A 17,811-nucleotide genomic window follows, 5' to 3' on the forward strand; every position below is an offset into this window, starting at 1 on the left:
TGTATGTTACCAGCGCTCATAAATCTTTTCTCGAAACCAAAGCATAAGAGATTTATGTTTTGTGCCCCATGAAAACATTTACACGCATTTAAGGTTAAAGTTTGCAAGAAATTCCGTAAAGTATAAGAAATTTCAAGGATAGTATGATACAAATCGCTAGATGACTTGGGCCTACGGTGGTGACTTGGGTATTAGCCTAGCTGATTATTATTATTATTTATTATTAAATAAAAATTTAAAACGTTGCGAATATTGTAATAAAAAGCAAATGCTCTGGTGGCAGATTTTCGAGCCAAACAAAAAGGATTGAAGATATGAAAAATAATGGAAATCATTTAGATCTTCTATCAAGGAGCTACTCAAAAGCCTCAAAGAATAAAAAAATAGGGCATTAGAGAACCACTCTCAAAAGTAGGATAGAATAATATAACTTTTTAATAATCTTTAAGTCATTTTCTGATATTATAAGTCAAAACCCTATTGACAGCTTGTATTAGTTAAACACACTGGAAAATATTTCATCTAATGAAATAGTAAAAGAATATGTGCTTAGCAATTTCATAAGATGGTTATAAATTTTCAAATGCTTTTACAAAGGTTGTGATAATTCAAGGAATGGTAAAACTGTAGATATTCTTTAGAATTTGGTATTTTTTTTAAAAAATTCTACGCATAAATATTAAATTGATTTCATGTTAAAAGTAACCTTTCTTTGTACAGGAGGGTCCCAACTTGGGTTGTACATGGAACTCGAAGAATGCGGTCTTCAAGAGTCATTAGTAATGAGCATTTTACAGATTGCAATCGCGTAAGAAACTAAGATCATTTGTAGATACAATATTTTTAAAGCACGCTGACTTTCGCATTACAGGTCAACTACATTTATTATCGTTATTCTATGTTCGGCCGTAACAATAGGACTGGAGGTGCATAAGTACCTTTGTAAGGGAAAGTCTAGCAAAAACGGTAAGCATATCTTTCAAATGGTGCTTTTTCCAATATTATTATAACGTTACTTTCCAAACCCATTTTCAAATATATATATATATATATATATATATATATATATATATGTCTAGTAGATCAGGCGAACAAATGTCAGTATTAAATAATCGATTAATCTTCTTACAGATAGTTACACCATGAGAATACTGCAATGCTTTTCAATGGTAGAAAACTTTTTAAAGTTAATGAGGACAAGACCAGCTAACCAAAGATCTCTCGACAGCATGAATGGTCTGAGGTTCCTTTCGGCCACTTGGGTTTTGTTGGGACACTCTTACTCTATGATAAACAGGAATAAAATTAGTAAGTATTTTATCTATATACTGATAATTATCTTCCATGTACAACCGTGCTCCGTAAAAAGGATGACTTCAATTTGTCGTGTATTCAAAAACGCCGTTACTTTTATTAATTATTATTTTTATTTTCATATAGTTATTCTTAAGTTATTACTGAAACCTAAATATAGCTCCGAGTTGTTGCCGTGCCCGAAAAAGGTATAATTCTTCGTGCTCTCTTTTGAATGGTCACGCTTCAGAATTGAATCCCAAAAAGGTCCCGGTTCTATATTTTACGGCATATTTATTTCTATGAAAGGTTAATCACTTTGCATTTTCCCATCACGAGTATATTAACAAATTACAACAGAACTATAATATTAAAAATTATTTAAATTTTGCAAAGTCTATTGTAGGGAATTATAGGGGACAATTCAAACACATATACAGTTCAGATCTGGTAAGTGCATCGAAAGAAAGTGCACATTGTATGCACGTGTAAAATCAGTGGTTTAACGAATGATACGACAGAGGTAGTTGGCTCTATTACCCGAGTAATCGGTGTGGGATAACAGTATTAAATAACTTAAAACGACGATAATTACAATCTTGCTTGTGTAGACACGGGTAAGGTTAAGATTTTTTTTGTAAGTTACGTCATCACGAGACCGTCTTCAAGCAATCAATATAAAGATATGTCAGTTAAACGCGGAAAAGTAAGAGAATACCAACATTTAGGGGAAACTAATTTTTGAATTGCCCTCGGGCCTATAGGCCGAAGATCCACGTTTGTTTTCCTAATAAAGCTTAGTTTCCCATAAATGTAGGTCTCCTCTTACTTTTTCAAGTTTATATAATAACCGAAAGATATATTTCTTGATAGTAAGAAAAAGGTTGTACGCAACACCGCAAATGAAATGTCATCCGAAAACAGTATGGAGTCAACACACGTACAAAATCTGATACGAAGATGTTTAAACGTAACGACCCTAAAGGTGGTAAGTGCGTAACATCGGAACGTGCAGGATGGTACAAACTCTATTCACCGCCATAGGTAGCTCGTTGTATAGGCGATTGGATCGTAAAACACGAAACCGACGCGAAAGTGCTACATTGACCCGAATTATCTAAAGTTTAAACATCAGCCGCTGGTGACAAACAAATTAAAAAAAATTTTGTCCATTAAAACGAAACCACGTGTATATCCTGCGGTCATCCTTCATCAAGAACGAATGAATACTCGTGGAAATCATGTAAACGCTTGTGAGTACATGATCGACCATTCTGAAATCCAATCTACCAGTATCAAATGTCTTATAGAAACGTATTAACCTTCACTCGAACTATCGACTCCCAAAAGTGGTCAACAACAGAGGCTAGAGATTTATGTTGTGGTAAATTTTGAACGGGAAAGTTGATTTTGGCTGAAAATTTGTTTATCTGTCGTCATGGTATATGGAACTGAAAAAATAACCACAGTACTCTGCTACAATGTAATTGCGTACCAATAACTGAGAGGTCACAACATTGATTTGAGCTTTCGGAGGTCAAGATATGGGGCATTTGTTACCTCTCCAGTCGTTTGCACGATCCTATCACCAATGGATGGTTTCTTATAACAATTATTTTAAGACCACTAAAAATAAATAAGTAACATGATTAATTGTTCTAAAGCTTTTTAAATTAACAATCAATTATGATTAGACTTATTAAATAAGGTTAATAAAATGTATAGAATTCGTATCAATCAATATTATATATTCTTAAGAATCTTTAGAGAAAGGTTTATAGTTTAGCTATAAATCACTTGAAAGATTTATTTTTGAGTACCTTCAAAAGGAATTTCAGATATACCTTAGAATATCTTTTGAATGCTTACCAGGGAAGTTGTAGCTTCGGCCAGGAATACTCTTCGACCAGATCCTATATACACATGGATTCTAGCCATAAAGCTAAGTAGCTGACTAGGTCTAGTCAAGGTAAAATTTATAAGAAATGACATAAATTACCCAAACAATAGTAAATAAAAGTGTTTAAGAATTTAATCAGAGGTGATCAACCCTAGTACGGTATAGAGAAAAACCAGACTTTAAGGTGACTAAGGCTGAATTTTAAGAAAAGAGATATATAGGCTATCTTTCAGTAGTTAGGTTTTAAAACTTCCAGTAAAAGCTGGTCAGATGTTCAAGTTAAGACCTGGAGACAGGGGAACATCGAGCTTATATTGATCTAACATCGTGGTAGTTGGCCAAGTTCATTGGATTTATACATAACGCGAGCGAAACAATTTAATTGACCCTTATTGAAGATACAGAAAGTTATATTTGACGAGTGAAAATATTGAAATTTAGGAGACAATCTAGTTTGGTCTGCAACAGAATCCCGTAAAAGGATAGTTTTTAATTAAATTATATAGATCATAACAGCCGTTACAAATTGTTTCCCTTTAAAAGACCATTATTTCAATTCTGTAAGAAGGATTAACTTATGTAGGTCTTTGGTTCAAATTGCAGTTGCTTCATTACTTATACTATAAACTGTTAAAGTAGTACTCCCATTTTAAGAAATCTGTAAATTCGTCGGTCTAAGCGACTGATTTATGGTTTTATATTTATTTTAAAGAAAATAATTCTAAGGCGTTCTTATAACTATCTCTACTCTAGAAGTTTTATAGCCCCAAAGCGCTAAAGGAATTTTTCGAATTTTTGTAGTAAATTTATCTACGGATAAGTATAAAATCTCTATCCAATGACTTCTCTTTGGTTTTTAGAAATATCTGTAGCGTACAGGCTATTTCGAATTTCTATAGAAAATTTTGGTACGGCTTTGAAACCGTAAGGTGAGCTAATAAAAATGATACCTCAATCGAGAGGACATATGACACAGATTAAACGTATTTACCAGCGAGTCCTGTACGTAACATCAATTTGGACAATTGGTGTTCAAAAATTTGGGTTTTTAACTTTTAGTAAATCCTAATGAGAAAAACATTTAAAGACACATCAGACAGTAAAAATAGAACTCTCGTCGATCAGGTTTGCAAGACGAACCCAACCCAAAATCCGACGGGTTGAAGAATCAATTTTTGGAAATAAGAAGAATGTAATATCTTGGATATTTTTGGGGCGAGTTATGGAAATGATATATCAAAAAATTAAAAAAACCTTAAACGGTTTTAAAAACAATTTGGACAATTGCGTGCCCAGAAAACTCTATTCTTATAATACTTTCCTTTACGCGTCAAGATCCTCAAGCCATTATAATTTTGTTCATAGGTCAAGTTCTTGGTATCAGAAAAATATATGAAGACTTTTTTCTAACGGTTGTAACTGGTTCATTCATGTCCGTGGATTCTTTTCTATTTATAACGTAAGCTAGTTCACTGTTCGACCAAGAAAGAAACATCGGTGTGTCAACGTATTAATTGTTTAAATTTCAGGGGTACATTGGTTGCGTATAACATCGTTATGCTCTATGATTCGAAGAAGACGTTTAACCCAATCATTATGATTTTACGGAGAGTATGGAGGTAAGTAAGAATTCTTTCGTTAGCGCAAGGAACTGTTCGACTAATAACTGAAACAGAGCGAAAGGGCGTATTATATTTATGAAGGTGTTTAAAATCCTCACTCCTTTTGACATTAAAGTCATCCACTTTTATTAATTCTCTAAGTTAGTAACAACACGCTATCATATGGACAAAAATTAATTAATACAAATTTCAAAACGGCTTGCGTAGCAACGGAAACCCGAATAAGGGGAAATTGGTGGATAATGAAATGTACGATAAGTTAAAGTTAATAAAAACCATCTTTGAACATTACGGGAAAAAGTAAAAATGCCCATAATAAAATGGGAGCAAAAAAGTTTTACTCTAACAAATTTAAATTAATAATTAAACTTACGAAATACTAGGACTTATTGGTCTTCGAGGATAAAATTAAAATTAAAACGCGAAGCTCAGACCTAATAGATCTTCGAGTCCAAAACCAATGAAAATGGAATTCAAACAGCCGGAATTTCCAGTGGTATAGCGGTTTTGGCCTACTTGGAGCTCATAAATGCCCTGCTGGGAATCTGGCTGGCGTCTAACTAAAGCGAAAAGAGCAGCTTTTTTTTGTCGTCGGAGACCCATTGGTCCAAGTATTTCGTAAGTTTTATCAGCACTTTCAATTTGTGAGGGCTTAGCTTTTTCCCCCTTTTTATTGTGGACTTTTCTACTTTGTCGCGTAAATTAATTGCATTATAGTTCATAGGTGGTTTTTATTAACTTCAACTTTGTAAATCCGTGAATTGATAAGTTTATCTAAAATATTTGTATTGGGGAATTTTAAGACCAAATTTGTCGCAATCAAAAAATCAAGAGAGTTAATACAAAACATTTCAGAGATAAAGGAAGCTTTTATTATTGCATGCGTCTTCTTTAAAGTTAATTTAAAAATATAAAATTAACCATGGTTATGATATTTGGTGGTTTTTTACACCCTACCCCACAAGTAACAGAATGTACCAATTAAAATAACCCCATTCCTTTAAATAACGTAGCAAATACTCAAACTACCCGTAATTATAATTGTACTTTAAATTATTAAATTATATTCTAAATTAAGAATATATCAAACTATCAATATCGATAACATAAATAAAAAATGCTAATAAATAAGTAATTGGTGAACGTCCTTTTTACGTTTCGTGAAAAAGGTTGAGCTTACTCCGAATGTTTTTATTCAAAAGAACTAAAATCATAACTGTACATAAAAACCACGGAAAGAACGCCTAAAGCTATTTTAAAAAATTCGGACTTTGATGAATTTGGTAAATGTAAAGTATCTTCAACAGGTTTGCACCAACCATAGCCTTCGTGACTGGAGTCGGGCTGCTCTTTCCTTTGTTGGACTCGGGACTCGAGTACCAAACAATAGCCACAGATATTGCTCAAACTTGTCAAAAAAGCTGGTGGCCGAACTTCCTTTTTTACGCTAATCTTCTACCGGTATTAGAAACGGTAAATAAAATGTTTTCCTTGAATGAAAATTTTCCGTATATTTAGCATTGTGAACAAAAATATATTTGGTTAATCGTAGGCTATTATAATTTAAAATTCTACCTGGCAGCTAGGAGCAACAAACACGAGGAGAACGCAGCTAGCCTTTAAACACGCTAACGAAGGGTTGTGAATTTCATTGGACGAGCGTCACGAGCCTTTACGCTGAACGTTTTACGGGCGGGGGGGGGGGAGACAATTTCCGAATTTTCCCCTTCCGACGGCAGCAGGCGCTAAAGCGTCTAGCCAATGAAAAATATACGAAATAAAATCCACGACTTTTCACGGGTTGCGTTCTCCTTGCGTGGGGTGTTGTGTTTGTTGCTAATAGCTGGCAGCAAGATTTATATACAGCAAGTAACGGTAGAGCCGTTAAATATAAGCTCTGGTAGGGCGAAATATTTGAAAGCTATTTAAAATTTTCAGTGTTGCTAAGGAACGGTTATAATTTTTCATACAATAGCCAAATATTTATACAGAATCAATTTTAACCGAACACGAATATTTTTGGTGCGGGCATCGAAAATGTTATAAAAATAACAAACTTTCAGTTTCAATTTGATTATAATATACAAAATTGTGTTATCCAAAGGAATATAAACTTGATCAAGCGGGAAAATGTATACACATGAAGTATAGCTTAAATATAAAAATATAAAATATTCAAAAATAATGTCATTTTAACACCTATTGTTTATTTATTTCTAGTGCATGGGTCATCTGTGGTACCTCTCTGCTGATATGCAATTATTTCTCTACGGAATGGTTTACTTGTTTCTTCTTTTTAGGTAAAGTTATTTGCGAAAGAGTACTGGTCAAATTACGGTTATTATTTGAACAAAAATGAATCATTTCATCTGTAAATGATATCTACTTCGCATATGGGCAGAGCACTACCAAGAACTCATCCTTGTTTAAAGTTTCACGTCTTCTAAATCTACAGACCAAAACCATTTTTCTACTAAAAATCAATTATTTACTATGAAAGAAGGTGCCCAACTAGTCTAATGAGAAATTTGAAAACTTATAAAGTTATTTAATTAGAAATTAGACGGTTTACTTTGATCTTTCACAATGTTGAAAACTATCCAGCGGCTAAGAATTTATAGTTTTTCTGTACACCAATTACTCAATAACTGAAACTTGAGAGTACGTGAGTTACTAAAGTGGCTTTTTTCGAATACAGTCATTGTCTAAAATTCAGAGCGCTTACGGTTGCCGAGCAACTACAACAAGCGATAACAGAGCTATTACGTCGATTTTAAACACGGCGATTTGAAAAAATGACATGAAACAAATCATTTCAAACCGAGTGTACACCGATTACGGCCAGTGGTCAGTCGCTCGTATTCTATACATGCCAAACATAATCAATAATTTATATTTTAACAGGAAAACAAAATACGGTACAATATTTTTGGCCTTTGGAATAATCGCTGGAGTAGTTTCGAGTGGCGTAGTTACCTACATTATGGAGTTTCCACCAGCAGCGATAGCAGATGGTGCCAGTTTTGAGTAAGTGAAAACCTTTTTCAACGAATTAGATTATACTGTCTACTTTTTCGGTAAATAAATAAACAACGTAAACACGCCCATAAAACGTCTCATTTCAACGGGGAAATAAAAATTAATCCATTTGCGTCCTATTTCTAGAGTAGTTTCATTATAAAAAGCCAGAAAACTCGGGTCTTTAAATTGGTAGATGAAACAGTATTTAAAAAAATATAATAGCGGGTGATTTTATTTATTGTTTAAATTTTTATGAAATTATCCGAAAATATTCAACGGCTTTCCTTAAAGATCCCAGGGTCTGGTTCCACGTTCATTATTTTAAAGTGTGTTTTATATAATACCATGCAATTATTGAAAGTATGAACATTGAATCTATCATCTCTACATGTTCCCTTCTTTAAAATCGAAAGGGCCAATCGAGTGACGGTATTCCCGAAGCCTATTAGCGTAGTGCTTACCGCTTCAGATGGATATTGTTCGCGGTTGTTGTTGACAGACCATGGCACTCTAATAGCTTTAAGCGATATCCCCATTATTTTTTGTCATCCAAATAAGTGTAAAAATGATCAGGGCCCAATTTGTGTACACAATATTAAATTATTGGGACAATTCAGTGAGACACAAATTGGGATTCCTTCAATTTTATTTTCAAGGTTTCTTTTTGCCGAGTACATTCTGAATTTTTTTATCGCAGCGGTAAAGAGCTAATCATTTTTATAATAACCAATCAAAGATAACGATTTCTTGTTTCGATGTTAAAGGTTATAAATGGGTTTGCCTTTCGCCTTATATAGGAGAGGCAACATTGGGTATTTGAATTTAATGTTCAAGGGTTAAATTAATTGTTACTAAAACGTACCAGTTTGGCTATATAATGCTTATAACTCCATATACACCAAGTAAAGTTTGTTTATATTTTTTTCGTAGGAAATCATTTATTTATATGTCATACGTGATATCTAAGCCTCACGTTCATCTGGGAAATTACAGCATCGGTCTCTTTTTGGGAACGTATCTGGCTCGGAATAAAGATACAAACGTATCTAAGGTCAGTGTAAGCGTCAATGCGTAAACGTTAACTGAGAATAAGAAGGAGCACCCTGTTCCTTTTGTGACACACCGAAAACAAACCACCTTTCGTAGCTACAGAGGGCAGCGAAGAAGAAACGCTCTCTCTTGCCTTGTAGCCGAAGAATATTGTCGAGAAATCACGAAAACATAGGTTCAAGTTGCGCTGCCATATTCTACACTAACGTCCAATAATCGATGGTTAAATTTTAAAAAAACGTTAGTTTATCCGAGGGGGTAGTCAATTAAGAAATCTGGTGTACAAATAGTGAGGAATCGAAAAACGAAATCCGGAATTCTAGAAATACAGGAGAAATATAAGAAATATTTTCGATATTTTTGGTAATCTAGAAATACAGGAGAAATATTAGAAATCTAGAGAAATTCAGGAGACATATTAGAAATCTAGAGAAATCCAAAGAAATATTAGAAATATTAAGAATCTAAAAAAATCCAAAGAAATATTTGAAATCTCGAAAAAATTCAAAGAAATGTTGGAAATCGTGAGAAATAAACGGATTTGTTTTCGATATGTCTGGAAATCGGGAAATCCAAATAACGGTTGGAAATCTAGAGAAATATCGGAATTTTTTTAGATATTTGTGTAAATCGGGAAATCCAAAGAAATATTGGAAATCTCGAGAAATCGAAATAAATATGGGAAATAAAAAGAGATAAACGGAAATATTTTCTATATTTCTGGAAATTTAGAAAGAAACGGAAATATTTAGGGTATTTCTAGAAATCGAGAAATCCAAAGTAATATTTTTTATATTTCTGGAGATCTGGAAATATTTAGGAAGTATCGGAAATATTTGGAAATCAGAAATCTGGTGTATAATTTTTCCTAAATGGCTATTCCCCGGGTGTATCGTGTCTCGAGTGACATTCTGCATTTATGAAGAGGCAGATAAGTTTGCGCTTGATTAGTTTTTTGCCTTAAGAAGATAACTATTTTACTTATCTTAACTAGTTAAAATCCCTGATTGGATGGGCAGTAGCTATAGCTCTCGGAATGACGGCTGTATATGGAGTGTTCCCCTGGGCTTTGGACCAAAACTACACGATGTTGGAAGCCGTTCTTTTTTCATCTACTCAAAGGACCATCTGGGGTATTGCTTTGGCCTGGCTCGTCTACGCTTGCTACGTTGGAAAAGGAGGTTGATACTCTCAGTTCAATTTATCATTATTTAGTTTAATCAGGCTTAAGTTAACGATTTATTTTTAAATCCAACGTTATATAAGTGCTGTTTCTTCTGGAATATTTATACGGCTGTTGGTTCTACAAAAAAATTAATAGAATTGCGTATTCGGCTAAACGTTTCAATAAAATTCAAAGATATTGCTTTAATTATATTTATGGAATTTAAGTTTACTAAATTTTGATAAGTATGAAAATAGTGTATTTAGTATTCTATATGATGTAGAAAATCTGAAATTTTTTATAGTCTTTTATAGAAGTGTAGTAAAAAATGTATTTTAAAATTTTAAATATGATTAACTCAGGATATGTCAACGACTTTCTCTCGTGGCCTGGTTTTCAACCACTCGCCAAGCTGTCTTTCCTACTTTACGTGACACACCTTTTGGTTCAAATCGTGTATTGGTATACGAGGCAGGGATCATTAGAACTCACGAACAGCACCTTCGTAAGTATAAGTCTTGTAAAAGCTAATAGTGTCTGTCCCTACGCGATTTTAGTATTTACTTCATAATAATTTTTGGCCGATGCGATCAAAACCATTATTGAGCTTTTTTTTTTTGTCTCGTGCGAGGATGACGTAAGAACAGTTATCTAACGATTTATTTTATTTTGATGATCAGATGCTATTTTAAACTACATATAAGCATTAGTCTATAATTTTGTTCCAAAAGTGTGTAAATTTTTTTAATTATATTCAAGGAATACGCTTCAGGCGAGAAAATTAATCAACTCATGAGCAAATGTTCTTGTCCCAGTTCTATGCATTGGTGCCAGTCCTTACGCTTATGAGTTATGTTGAAGAGAACCAAATTTAAGTTATTATTGTACAAAAGGCGCTTTGTTAATTTTGAGATTTGGAAAAAAGAAAATATATGACACAGTCAGTTGATATATAGCTATTCACCAAATATATTAGGCACGAAGAGTACACTAAATTAAATTCGATTTTTGATTTTTATAGCAAAGCTTAATTTACATAAGAGAAATTCGAAAGATAGCTATTCCTTTATGATTTTTATATAAGTGATATTCACACGATGATATATACTGGATAATGTATAACAGAAAGCGTTGCGATCCCTGGAGGCGAAACTAGATTCAGTGATTAAAATAATAGACTTTCATCAGATTCCTCAAATACAAATGGGATTTTTTCAAGTTCTATAATATTGTATCCATTCACTTGGTTCCAAATAACTAAACTATCTGCGTAACAATATTTTACCTCGCCGAGAGGACATAGTATTACAATGATACAATCACGCCCTCTTTTTGTCATTGGGTGTATTAATTTTTTTGTGAATTACGATTGTACGTGAAGAATCTCCGACGTTTGGGACGGACCGAGTGCTGAGGGTTACGGTAAACGTCTCAACGTCCAAATGGCAGGGTTTCCACCATATGTTCACGTCAGAGTATCATTTTGCATCGGGCGGGTTTCGAACCTGAGCCCTCCTGTATGGCAGGTGAATTTTCTACCACAAAACCACCGATACATGTTACGGTTCATTGAAAATTAAAAGCTCAGCTGAAGCGCTAGAGTATATTAATAGTTTTACAAGTCTTTAATTTTTTACGGATGAAATTTTAAAGGTCAAATCTTGTTTTAGCGTAGTCAGCAGAGATAAGAGGTTTAAAGGGTAGAACCCGTGGGTGGTCCACTTTGTTAAATTTTTGTCTATCGGTACGTTTGAACCGTTAATAGTCATTTATGAATACAATTTCAAGTGGTATACAACGCGCTTTTTTCGTTTTTCTTACTTTACTGGCAACTCCGTAATTTATTTTACGTGTTTCCTTATCGGCTTCAAATGTGTGATATAATTTCATTAATATGGTTACGTTGGATATATTTACTTTGAGATATGCGCTGTTGTTAACCCTTCACTATTCAGTTAGGGTTTTTTGTGTGCGTTATAAGCCGGGAATTGTTAACGGTAAGTGGTGTTTGGTTTTTCTATTACAATTTTCATTACGGTGGGTATATGGATTGATATTTTCTGGTTTTCTAAGTATGAGAATTACCTTGTTGTTTGATTGGATTATTATGATATATTTTTATTGCATATTTCTGTTAATACAATGTTTATTACTGTGGTATTTTGATTGACATTTTTAATTACTTACTTGGGTTATTATTATATATTTTTCTATTGGTTATTTTTCTTGTTTTTTGATAATGTGGGGGATAATTCAGGTCTACGATTTTTTATTTGCATTGATTTTTATCGGCTTCGTTGGGTTGTCATCATGAGCCCACGCAGTTTTTATTAGTGCTTTCACTTATAGTTTTGGTTTTCGCTTTAACTTTCGTTTTTCCATATAAATTTGATTGTTTAAAACCTATAATACAATGGGTTGGTTTTTCTTTATAAAATAGTTAATTTTCACTTATATTTTAAGTTTCGGGGCGTTCTAATAATTTTAAATTTGTATTTTATATTTCTCGTTGTTGCTTTTGTAAATTAATAACGTTTTGGGTCTTAAGTTGGTGTTTTTTACTATTGATAATGGAAATTTGTTTAATGCAATAACATTTGTAATATTTATAATTAAAATCAAAAATAATCTACTGGTTGGGATAGAAAAGGGATAACATTTTTTTGGAGGACGCTTTTGATGGTGAAATATCATTGAGGAGAGGTATATTTTGGCAAGCTTGCCAACTTGTTAAGATTTACGGTGCTATTTTATGTGTGTGGGTTTTGAGTATTTGTTCCGTAATTGAAAGGAGGGGAGTCTTGCCAACTGTTGCACCGTGTTAAGAGGGAAAGGGGTTTTATTTTTTGTATTCGTTAATTGTTCGGTTTGAAGAGCCAATATGTTTTTCATTTCAAATTATTTCTACACATACCACACAGAAAATTATTTACCCACAAAATTTTTTTGAAATTAAATTATTTTATGAAATAACCCAAGACTGATTTTAGAAAAAGGCTAAACAAAAAGCGTCATTTTAATGCATCTTTTCGCAGTTATGAACAAAGCTATTAATTCTCATTTTGTGTTTTTATTAATATTTGTGTTTTGGGGATACTTAGATGATTAGACATATTTTTCCGAATTCTTATTTAATATTACTTCATAATGATGGCTTGACTTAGCGATCTTTATTTCTAGCGGAGGCCGTAAAATCCTACCTTTAGTGGTGGTCGCGGAAAAAAGCAATTACGATTATTAATTAACACGGCTTAAGAACCTAAAGGCGTTTCTAGGGCAGCGAGTTGACTTTAACTTGCCCCTTCTATTGTAGAAGAGTAACATTTCTTCCAAAAACAGAACATCAAAGTAATATTTAAAAGTATGACCTTTTACTCGGTATAAAATGAAACCCGCATTAATGGATAGAGTAATGGGTTATTTTTATAAGGTTATCTGCCCAAATGCAATCTCATAGATATAATAATAATCATAATAATAATCAGCTAGGCTAATACCCAATGCATCACCTTAGCGACGTATAATGCCTTTTTAACAGGTAGTCGGGTTACAATGCGTAGGAGGGTGGTGGCAAACTCTTCATGCCACGCGAGACAACAGCTCACTACACTCACTATTACCGTTAACCCCTACAAGTTTTTATATAATAATAATAATAATAATATAATAGCCAACAGCTCCCTACACTAACTAACTAATAATAATAGTAATAATATTATAATAGGTTTTTATACGTTATGTTAAAGATTTGTATTGATTTTCCAGGTGTTCTCGTTCTTCGGAAACTTGTGTATAAGTCACATTTTAGCTCTCGCGGCTAGGCTCTTCATCGAAGCGCCCGGCATTGAACTGGAGCGCGTCTTCTGTTCGTGGTTGTTCGGCGGCTCCGAGACTAAGAAGGACACGCAGCATCAGCTCCAAGAGAAATATACACCAAGTGATGTCACGATCGAAAAAACGGGTCTAGAAAATGGCGGGTTCAGACTTTAAATTGTTCACCTAATCTAATTGTTCATACAGTTTTATTAATAACTTAAGTGTCATTTAATGGGTTGAAACCTTTTAAATTAAAAAAAAACAATATAAAACTTTTTTACAGTTTAATAAACCTTTCAAACGAATAAAGTGAAGTGAAATAACCGAACTTATGAGCTTTTGTTCCTTTTTAAATATCTTAAGTCTCCGTTCGTAGTTGACAAAAACAAGTAGACCAATTTATTTTCTATAGAGTATTTTCCAAAGGTTGTTAATAAAAATAATTTGAGCTAATGTAGTAATCGTTCTTGTCTCTGGATTTAATTTGGCTGTAAAATTAAACAACTTTATATTCTGATTTTCTTTTTGCTTGAATAATTTATTGTTCGAAGAAATAAGTATTTTTTAACAACTGGTTAAACATTGTCCAAACCCAACAAAACCCAATGAATTATACCCGTCACCTGGTCTGTCCGCCAAACTCGCATGGTTTTATTATGCTGATACATTTCCGCTCATCTTTTACCAGTCGCCACAAATATTGGATACCATAAGGCGATAGCTACCGAGATCGATAGAAGCAGCTTCGTGCCGAGTATGTAAATATTAGAAATCCTACAGCATGAGACGCGAAGTCAACTATTTCGTTATCCTTAAACCCAGTATCGTCCAGATATGTTTCCTCATCCAAGCTTGATCAACGTTTGTAAGGGCGGGCAATGAAATTTCCAGCCTGTAAAGGACGTTCCAACTATTCAGGGTGTCTTTATTTGATCGGCCCAGGCATTTTTCTCAAACACTATACCTTCTAGAAATGTGAAATTTTCAGTATGTACTCTCTCGGGGGCGATCGTTGTTATTTGTGAATTTCAGAAAAATCGTGAAATTTTTCACGGTTTTAGAATTTGTAGTTTTTGAACGCTAGGTGCTAGATGAAAAGTTTCAATGAGTAAGCATACTCGAAAACCTTTAATGGAGTAGGTATGGTCAAAATCATACATTTTGTCACTGAAATAATAGGTCATGAAAAATAACAAGTTGGTACTACCCAAATGTTTTTAAGCCTCATGTTATTGTAATGATTGTCTGTAAAAAATGAAAATGTTTTAAGCCAAATCATTGTTTTACTTTTAAAATTAAGTGTTAGAACAAGTGCAATTTTATAAGGACTGACTTCGAAGGAGACGGCAATGTGAATCCCAGATTCCGCGGATCTGGACGTCATTACACTAATATGGAAGACACAGTCATCGCCTAAATTTGCGCTTACCCTCGAGCAAGTATAAGAATGGCGTGCTCCGATTTTAACTTGTCAAAATATTATGTCTCGAGTGTCCTTAACCACCAGACATTTCACCCATTTCATGCCACGCTCTACCAAGCACTTCACGATGGTGATCAGCGCCTTAGGTTGGATTTTGGTAACTGGTTCAGTACCATGGCGGATGCCAACGAAGATTTCCTCCGTTTCATCCTGGCGTTCGACGAGTGTTCCTTTGAAAGGGACGGCCCATTTAACCACCAGAATAACCATATGTGGAGGGATGTAAATCCGCACTGGGGATTTCCACATCACAATTAAGTACAATCCACTTAAAAATCTGGGCAGGTCTACTAGGAGATCGCGTCATTGGGCCATTTTTCTTCCGAATCGGCTTAATGGGGTGAGCTACTTGGTGTTTCTACGAAATGAAGTAGCAGAAGCATTGGAAGATGTCCCTTTAGTCGACCTGCCACGCCTTTGGTTCTTGCATGACGGGGCACCTCCTCACCGTGAACGACATGTGGTGCAATACCTCAACACCAAGTATTCTGAGCATTGGATTGGGAAGAATGGTCCACAGTGATGGCCTCCTAGGTCCCCTGATTTGACACCGCTGGACTTTTACCTGTGGGGATTCGTCAAGGAGGAAGTATACAAGACGCCAGTCACTAGCGAAGACGACTTGTGCAAAGAATCATTGCAGTGTTCCAACTCGTTACTCCAGATATGGTCCGTGGTTCGTTCCAGAATATGCTTAATCGCGTACGGATTTGTATAGCAGTAGACGGTGGCATTATTGAACCGTATTTGTTAAAACCTTTCTGTAATTCCTTATTATAATAATTGCACTTGTTCTAACACTTAATTTGTAAAAGTAAAACAATGATTTGTTTCAAAACATGTTCATTTTTTACAGACAATCATTACAATAAAATGAGGCGTAAAAACATTTGGGTAGTATCAACTTGTTATTTTTCATGACCTATTATTTCGGTGACAAAATGTACGATTTTGACCATACCAACTCCATTAAAGGTTTTCGAGTATGCTCTACAATTTACTCATTGAAAACTTAGGTCTACCACCTAGCGTTCAAAAACTACAATTTCTAAAACCATGACAAATTTCACGATTTTTCTGAAATTCACAAATAACAACGATCTCCACCGAGAGAGTACTAACTGAAAATTTCACATTTCTAGAAGGTACATTTTTTGAGAAAATTGCCTGGGCCGATCAAATGTAGACACCCTATATATTATTCCACCATTTTGCCTAGTATTTTTAAATGTGGATATTCATCTTTGAAATTGGCCGTTGTTAAGTATTTAAAAAAATAAATATCATGTTTAGATTAGGGTGGTTTTTACACGAAATTTCTTCCGCATCTAATCGTCCACTCCAGGTCTAACTGCAGAGGGGAAGCGTAGAAGGATGAGCATCTTCGTCCATATGGCACTCTTTGCGTCTCGCCTATCCTTATTATATTAACCTAGAGGTATAGAGAAACTAGCCGCCGTGTATGGCACGCCAAACCGGACAAAATTCGTCTACCACTCGCTATATTCATACTTTACCTCTTGTTACATTCATACTTGGTCTTGTTATATTCATACTTGGTCTTGTTATATTCATACTTGGTCTTGTTATATTCATACTTGGTCTTGTTATATTCATACTTGGTCTTGTTATATTCATACTTGATCTTGTTATATTCATACTTGGTCTTGCTATACTCATACTTGGTCTTGGTATATTCATACTTGGTCGTGCTATATTCATACTTGGTCGTGCTATATTCATACTTGGTCTTGTTATATGCATACTTGGTCTTGTTATATTCATACTTGGTCGTGCTATATTCATACTTGGTCGTGCTATATTCATACTTGGTCTTGTTATATTCATACTTGGTCGTGCTATATTCATACTTGGTCGTGCTATATTCATACTTGGTCTTGTTATATTCATACTTGGTCGTGCTATATTCATACTTGGTCGTGCTATATTCATACTTGGTCTTGTTATATGCATACTTGGTCTTGTTATATGCATACTTGGTCTTCTTATATTCATACTTGGTCGTGCTATATTCATACTTGGTCTTACTATATCTATATTTTGTCTCTCTCTTATACATCGAGGTCTCGCACACTTCGACTCTCTCTCTCTACTCTAACTTGGTCATTCGCTATTCATACATCGCACCTCTCTCTCATACTTCGACTCTCTCTCTCTTCTATAACTTGGTCGTTCGCTATTCATACATCGCACCTCTCTCTCTCATACTTCGTGTCTCTCTCTCTCTATACATAGTTTCCTTAGCTTTCTCTCTAGCTACATACCGTCGAGCTGTCAAATTCGAAGGTCGTCTGTCTCGAACTTTGTACCGCGCGCTTTTGACGCCGACTATATTTGGCCAAGTTAAGTGAGAACTTGACCTACTGAAAAACTATTCTGTCTTAGCCTTATTTTATTGTACAGGTAGTTTGGAAATTAAATTTGAAGAATGAGAATCTAC

The 17,811-nt window shown here is 34.3% G+C and overlaps 1 protein-coding gene across 1 annotated transcript; it reads left to right on the forward strand.

Annotated features, from left to right (window-relative positions):
* The first annotated feature begins 730 nt into the window (after nucleotides 1-730).
* LOC149946411 (O-acyltransferase like protein-like) lies at nucleotides 731-14,049 on the forward strand. Its single transcript, XM_090173020.1, has 12 exons — nucleotides 731-808; nucleotides 872-966; nucleotides 1,132-1,308; nucleotides 4,559-4,652; nucleotides 4,723-4,812; nucleotides 6,123-6,288; nucleotides 7,036-7,115; nucleotides 7,720-7,842; nucleotides 8,767-8,887; nucleotides 9,881-10,067; nucleotides 10,414-10,556; nucleotides 13,817-14,049. Exons 1-12 carry the CDS (start codon nucleotides 744-746, stop codon nucleotides 14,039-14,041), a joined length of 1,566 nt encoding a protein of 521 aa, XP_090029146.1. The 5' UTR covers nucleotides 731-743; the 3' UTR covers nucleotides 14,042-14,049.
* The last annotated feature ends 3,762 nt before the right edge of the window (nucleotides 14,050-17,811 follow it).

The sequence above is a fragment of the Leiobunum rupestre genome, chromosome 4 (genome assembly GCF_980474605.1).
Source record: "Leiobunum rupestre chromosome 4, qqLeiRupe1.1.hap1, whole genome shotgun sequence".
NCBI classification, from domain to species: Eukaryota; Metazoa; Arthropoda; class Arachnida; order Opiliones; family Sclerosomatidae; genus Leiobunum; species Leiobunum rupestre.